This window comes from Genypterus blacodes, unplaced genomic scaffold, assembly GCF_046128005.1.
Source record: "Genypterus blacodes isolate CSIRO-AG114 ecotype Tasmania unplaced genomic scaffold, CSIRO-AGI_Gbla_v1 ptg000019l_1, whole genome shotgun sequence".
Lineage (NCBI taxonomy): Eukaryota > Metazoa > Chordata > Actinopteri > Ophidiiformes > Ophidiidae > Genypterus > Genypterus blacodes.
In genome coordinates, this window is record NW_027466832.1 from 2,889,788 (window position 1) to 2,897,320 (window position 7,533).

At 42.1% G+C, this 7,533-nt stretch overlaps 1 protein-coding gene across 1 annotated transcript; it reads left to right on the forward strand.

Moving 5' to 3' along the window:
• The first annotated feature begins 48 nt into the window (after positions 1 to 48).
• Positions 49 to 6,887, forward strand: LOC142991468 (radial spoke head protein 4 homolog A-like). The gene is made up of 7 exons (XM_076141634.1): positions 49 to 543; positions 3,672 to 3,894; positions 4,491 to 4,781; positions 4,877 to 5,326; positions 5,963 to 6,107; positions 6,195 to 6,312; positions 6,401 to 6,887. The coding sequence occupies exons 1-7, from the start codon at positions 437 to 439 to the stop codon at positions 6,633 to 6,635; spliced, it is 1,569 nt and encodes a 522-aa protein (XP_075997749.1). The 5' UTR covers positions 49 to 436; the 3' UTR covers positions 6,636 to 6,887.
• Positions 6,888 to 7,533: the final 646 nt, after the last annotated feature.

Below are 7,533 nucleotides of genomic sequence, written 5' to 3' on the forward strand. Positions count from 1 at the left end.
ACTAATACAGTTTGGAATTAATTGTACAATGGTATTTGATTTTGCAGCATTAGTGACTAAATATTTAATTCTGCAATGTCATATTTTGTCTCAATTGTAATAGATCAGTTATTTTGTGAGAATTTTTACAGTTTTGTCTTATTATTTTTAGGGTGTTTGTATATATATATCCGGGAAAATATCTGATCTGTTAAATAGAATGTACAAGACAAACTAGTCCGTCATACTGTTCCCTCCCTCGACCAGATGGGTGGGGGCATGCTTGGTCCCCTAAAATGTTTACGTCCGGCCCTGCCCGCGAGCCTAGTAACCCTTCTGTTGTAGCAACCTGTAGAGCTGTGAGCGCTGCTTCCCGAGCATTAATTCGCTAACTGAAAACTCGGTGCGTTTCAGTGTTCTGGCTGTTGTGTGCGCTCTAATTAAGTTCTGACGAAACATGGCGACAGCGGGTGTAAACCAAGACGAGACTCTAGAAAGGCAGCTGGATGCGGCTTCCTTCAAGGCGTTCATGATGAAGAACGGTGCGGGGGGTAACGCCAACCTGTGAGTACAGAGCCCAAACATGCATTGACGGCATTCAAAAACATTTCCACTCCTCCTGTTTGACGAGAAGCTGACTTTTCAAGAGAATAAAAAGTAGTGAAAGGATACGGTAAAATGTAAGGAGAATAACCCCGCATCTACTGTATATGAGATTGGCCTTGATCAGTACAGCTTCCACCTGTTCTCTGTGTACCTGACACATAGGGAACAGGTGGTAGCTGTACTGTAGCTTCTTCTGTGAACACTTCGTGGGTCGTGTTTGACCGAAGTGAAATTGGTTTTGACGTTCGATTTTCGACGGAATTTATCCTTACTGAAGATATTCAGCGGCGTCTCTTCCTGCAGGTTTACCCCGTTGAGGCAGCTGGAGGACGAGCGGGGTTTTTTTTTTTAGAGTTGCAAGCAACTTTGAAAGGGGTCCAAGCTTTCTGATGCTAATCGGAAACCATGGCATGTCAGCAGGGGACCAGTTGTAAGGGAATGACATTTCAGGTGAACAGGAGAATAATTTGTTTTTGTTTTTTCGCAACAACAATTCTTCGAATAAGTAAATCAATCTTAAATACTTGGTTTTACAGAAGCCATAACTGTCTTCAGTAGAGTAATGATCTTCAAAATGGTAGTTTTCCCCTAGTTTTGGTCAGGACACGTCTGTAGGGACTTATTAGGGCAGCCTGATGATAATGAAGTACCATAGAACAGCCAGAGGTAACAAATGCATTTTTTTTCGAATTTTTCCGATGTTGCTTAAGTGAAAGAATGCAGTCCTTAAAATTTGTTTTATGTGGTCATTAAACAACAAATCCTGATCAAAGATGACTCCTAGATTTCTAACTTGGTGTGTATGAAAGATTCAAACAAACAAAGAAACAATCTGTTGATCTAAAAAATGTAGTAACAATAATAATGATACAAATATGAACAAAAACAGCACTTCATGCTTATATCCCTACAAAAAGGAAATATGGGATTGTTTTTCTGTAGCTTTTAGGTCAGGTGACCAGCTGACTTGAAATGTATCACAATTTGTTGCCCTACTCTAGGCATTTTAAGACGCACCTCATAAATTTCCAGCTCTTTTTTGATTTTATATGAATAATGTGTCCTCAAAAGTTGACTGTTTGTGACGTAGGACTCCTCAGCGGTCTCTAACGACCCTGAACAATGGTTTGCCAACCTCTCTTCCCTTTATGGCTGAAATATATACCAGGGGCAACTTTCATAGGACGAGGTTGGGTGCAGTATTGGTATGAGTAGGCTTTAGGACTTTACAATGACAATGCATAGGCGGGCTTCGGTCAAACTCAGACTCCCCAGAGTTTACCATGGCTATGCAGTATATGCATTAGTAAATTATACGTCCCTTCTGAAAAGTAATGTTGGCCTCCACCAGATTTGCAGCATTCTCTGCTGTCTCGCTTTCCGTTTTGTTTTCTGCTTTTTAGTGTCTGTAGATGACAAGGTTAAAATCTTGTATTGGCTAAAACTTATCATTTTCCTCAAGTTATCCCCAAGTAAGATACAGTCTACATAACACAATCCCTACTTGACCTTACCTTGATGCTAACCAGCTTCAAATACACTAACCTGCATCTTTATTCATCCAATCACAAAGTAGATGAAAGTAAATAGTTTTTTTCTGGCTGCTCGTTTACGAGGTACCGGTTTCCACTGTTGAGGAGCTGGAGAGAAATATCAACATCTGTGTGAGGAGATGGCTGGGCATCTCAGGAGGCTTCTGCTTGATTGACCTGTACAGCAAGCTGCAGCTGCCACTGACATCCATGATTGAAGAGTATAAGGCAACAAAAACATGCCAGGCAATAATGCTTCGAGACAGTAAGGATATGAGAGTTCGGCAGGCAGACAGGTGGTGAGCCAACAGAGCACTGAAGCGGCTGGATTGCCTACATCAAGCAGACATAATCGGGTCAGTAGCCTGGGGCAGTGTGAGACTTGGTGGCTCCACCATATCAATCTTGAAAAAGGCTAACTCGAAGGAACTGCGTTGGATGGTTAAGAGAGGTCCGCAGGCAGCAATACAAGATTGGACAACATGGACAAGACGGGAGAGCATGATGAGAGGGGACATTGACCTGGCATGACATCTGGAGCATGGAGGGACACAGGATCAAGTTTCTGCTGTGTTCTGGATGATGATGGGATGGGAAATTCCGGTGGCCACCTGACCAGATTCTAACAGAGTTGGCTGCTGGTGTGAAGGCGAGGAAGAAAGTCTGATCAAGAATACAGTGCACTGGGAAGAGAGGATGGAGGAGGCTCATGAGTGCAAGCTAAAGAAATATCAGGCCCTAATCTTCGAGAGACAACAGGATGGATAATGGTCTGGAATCTGACGGTTGAAGTCTGCTGCAGGGGCTTTGCACGTAAAGGGCTGGTAGCAACATCACCAAGCGAAGGCTGCATCCAGGCTGTTCTGGAGAAAGCAGGAAAAGTGGTGGTCAACAGGTCGAAGGGCTAACAACATCAAAGAGTTCAGTGGTGCACAGCAGGGGTAGTCCTATCGAACAGTTGCACTAATCATAGGGTTTTGGGCAATGCTATTTGTCCACTTTACCACTTGACATAACGGCAGGTATTCCAGTAACACAGAATAGAGTTAACACTGCATGTTTAGTTACTGGATGAGTCTCCTTGGTGGAATAATGAGACAGAGGCGGCACCTTGGTTGATCTGGGTAGAGAAGGAAGAGCAGTAGCTTAGCCATCCTGGCGACAGAGTTTAGTGGTGGACAGCGGGGGTAGTGTCTGGTTCTATTGTCGAGCCCCCCTGAGGTGTCATGGACTTAAATTGACAAAACATTGACTATGGATGTGCCCCTTTGAAAACCTGCAGAAGCCAAAATCAGTGCTGTTGGAAAAGGTTCATAGATGTACGAAATGTAATTGTTTGTAGTCAAAAGGAAAATAATGCAGTGGACATGCATTTGTCTGTCTGCATATCACTCTGACTGCGTGATTGTAGTGCAATATGGCAGTTCTGTGGGTAATTGTACTAGTAATTGACCTGGCATGACTGGCATGTTCATCTGTTTGTGTGTGTGTTCTTGTGGGGGAAGAGAAAAATGTTGCAAAATCTTACAGTTATGTTATTCCTTGATGTAACAGCTATGACCACATGACACGTCTGCTGGTGAAGGTGATGGAGGAACGTCCAAGGAATGCAGTAGATGTGTTTGAGGACATGAGTCGTGATGTGAAGCGAGCTGCGTTTGAGCACAAACAGAGCTCCCTGCGAGACCAACGACAGACTGAGGCTACTGAGCAGCTGGCAGAGCAGCAGCAGCTGCTCTTTGCCCAGACACAGGAGGCTGACCAAGAGGATGAACTGGTAACAGCAACATACTGTTTACTGTCAGCAAACACAGTGTCAGCATCAAGACTAAACGGTGCAACATTTGAACTGACATGTGAACGTTTTCTAAAAATCTGCAGGTTGCCTGTCAGCATTTTAACAGGTTTAAAACATATCGTCACTTATTACGGGTACTGATTTTAAAAAATAGCTTAGTTTCACTTCATTTGTTAGGAATAAATCCTTTCTCATCACATGAAGAACTGTTTTTATACATTTTAAAGTCATATTTTACGGTGAATTGTATCATGCACATAATAATGCACATTGTTTGCACAGTTTGATTGAAAGAACAAGATATGCACAATTTAAAAACAAGGATTTTTTGAAATGTCTAAAAACTGATTTTTGTATACAAACTGCTCACATGTAGAAATAAATATAAAACACCAGCGTTTCACATTTTGACACAGCATTTCAGTCGTAGTATCAAGGAAGAGTAAGCTATTTTTTTTGCTATAGCTAAAAAAATCCTGGTCTAGATTTCCACTTAAATTGTCATATTAATGTTAATTAAGTTTCATTGTGAATTGTAGATTGAACAATGACTTTGTGTCCTTCACTTCTATCAGGTAGAATCGGGTCTTCCTAATGTGAGTGAGCTTAGCTGGTACCTGGAGCAGGCTGGTGTGGGTCTGGCCAGAGAGGAGATGCACAGGATCTTCCTGGCACTGAAGCAGCTGGTGGATGCGCATTCACTGCAGCGCTGCCGTCTGTGGGGAAAGATTCTGGGAGTTGAATGCAGCTACATTGTTGCTGAAGCAGAGTATAGAGAAGGGGAAGAAGAGGAAGAGCAGAACACAGAAGAAACAGCTGAGAAAGAGGATAAAGATGTGGAGTCTCGGGAGGATGAGGACAATGAGGTGAGTCTTAAATCTACCAGGTAATCATACATTTTTTCAAGCAAAGGCACTACTAACTGGCATATTTTTTTGTCTTGTGGTGGCTTTGCCTTTAGAATATTCCACTTCCTCAGTCGACCTATAAGCCGCAGCCTGTGATGCCTAAGGAAGACATGGGAACAGGTACTAACAGGTGTGTTTACTATGTGTGCAAAGTGCCGGGGTTGCCCTGGGTGAAGCTCCCATCACTTACACCTGCACACATCACAGCTGCTCGGCAGATCCGCAAACTCTTCACGGGCAGACTTGATGCCCCAGTCATCAGCTATCCACCATTTCCTGGGAATGAAGCCAATTATCTGAGAGCACAGATTGCTCGTATCTCTGCTGGTACACATGTCAGCCCGCAGGGCTTTTACTGTATTGGAGAGGAGGAAGGAGACGAGGTAGACGAGGCAGCTCGTGACAGCCATGAAGTCAACCCAGACTTTGAAGGCATTCCATCTGCTGAAATGGCTGAGTCTTTGTCAAAATGGGTGCATCATGCTCAATACATCCTGCTGCAGGTAAAAGTCTAAACAAAGATGTGTGTGTACATGCATGCGTGTATGTGCGTCTGATTTTATGGACGGAGCCTCAATTTTTCAATCCTATTTCCCTGTTTGTCTGACATTTAGCTGGATTTCATAAAAAATACTTTACTAGAAATTAGGAAGTTCTTTTTGTTCTGACTGCCATGTGGTAATTTGCCTCGATGAAGTGCTGGAATAAACTCTTTTTCAATAGAGTTGAACAACAGTTTTTCCTGCCCGTACAAATTTCACACAGTCTTCATCAAATTTTGCATACTGTAACAGAAATGGCTGATGAAGCATTTGTTGTTCTTTGGTTTAACTTACTAGTTGCTACCTAATGTTGTAGGTGTGGCCTATTTCACATAAATTGCCACAACACTAAAACGCAGTTGCATCATATTTATCTTATTGTTTCAAGTAAGTTTGAAACACTCTATGTTAGTTTCACAAGTAAGTTTATTGTTAATTTAACATGTAGCAGAAATACTGCTACACCTACTGGAATTTTAAAATAGAGCATATTTAAACTGCTGATCATATCCATGTTTTGAAGCTGTTTGATATACAGGACAGCTACCAGTCAATGAGAAAGAAGAGTTAATGAAGGTGATTATGGACTCCTTTTAGGGTCGCTGTACATGGGTTAACTTGGCAATGAAACCAGGGGATGAATCTAATGACGAAGGAGAGGATGAGGACAAGGAGGAGGAGCCTGATGAGCCTGAGCCAGAGGTGGGACCACCTTTGCTCACGCCGCTATCACGTGATGCAGGTCAGTCTTTTGCTTTGAGCATTTTCATGTCATACACATGAGTGTAGGAAAGGCAACAAAGAGTTTTATAATGTATGTTTCTGTTAGAAATATTCAATATCCCTCCTTGGAGCAGCAGGCTGTCCTCTACACTCATACCTCAGCATGCAATAGCAGTGCTGCGCTCCAACATCTGGCCAGGAGCCTATGCATTCGCTCGTGGAAAGTAAGAAACAGAACTTGATTGGTCTGTGTTTCAATTCTCTGCTGAAGCAGCTTTGCATCTTGCAATTATGTGCTGTGTGTTTGTGTAGGAAGTTCAACAACATATATATTGGGTGGGGCCTGAAGTATGTAGGAGATGGGTACAGCCCACCTGTCCCACCACTGCCACAGAAGGAGTATCCCACTGGAGCAGATATTACAGAGGCCCTAGACCCAACTGTTGAAGAGGAGCAGGAGTTGAAAGAAGCCTTAGAGGAGCAGCAAGCGGACCAGGAGGAGATGGAGGACACCGATGAAGAAGAGGAGGAGGAAGACGATGACTGAAAGTTGCTTCTAAGCATTCATAACAATTTAAAAGTTCATTGATGTGATCTTCTAGTCTTTGTAGGAAATGTTTTTCGATATAACTGGTGGAGATATTTAATAGAAACTGCTTGCACCTCATTTGTTAACAGATAATGTACAGTTGAAGTACAACATTTCTTCCTTGTCATTTTTATGTTATTTTGAAGATCAACTGAAAAAAACACTCTGAGGAAAATACACTAGAATTTAAAGGGTGGTTAATACATTTTGAGTTGGTAATATTGTTTTAAGGCAGTTGTTAAATAAACAGAATGCGTGTGCAATCATGAGGCTAACTGCCAAAAGAAGCTCAAATATGTGGAGCAATGTAGTATTCTAAAATGCATATAGGATAGAATATATGCAGCATAATGAAATGGCCCAGCTGAATGTGCACATATACAGTTATTTCCTTAAACTAAGAGAGAAATTGCAATGCAAATATTTCTGTTAAACACTGCAACACACAAAGTTTTGCATCAGATTTTATGGGACCCAGAAAAAGCTCAAACGACTTTGCTAGACCTTCATTTGTGACTCATGTACCAACACTAGTTAGCCAACTCAACAGACTGCTGCTCCATTGGGGCTGAGGTCACAGAAGGATTTAAACTTTTCTGCATTGGTTGAGAATTAAGGGCAGTTAAAATGAACAACAAACAGGTGAAACAGTCTTCCTTGGGAGTGGAATCAAGTAGAGAGTCACATTTATGATTAGTCCTACTGCACAAATGCAGTAGGATTTGATGCTTGATTCAAATCCTACTGCTTGATGTGATGCTTGATCTCTTAGCAGAGTAGCTGCCTGTGTCCCTTATGTTTATTCAAATGATCAGGAAGATTTGAAGAACAGTGGGAGTGGCCAGTGGAATGTTTT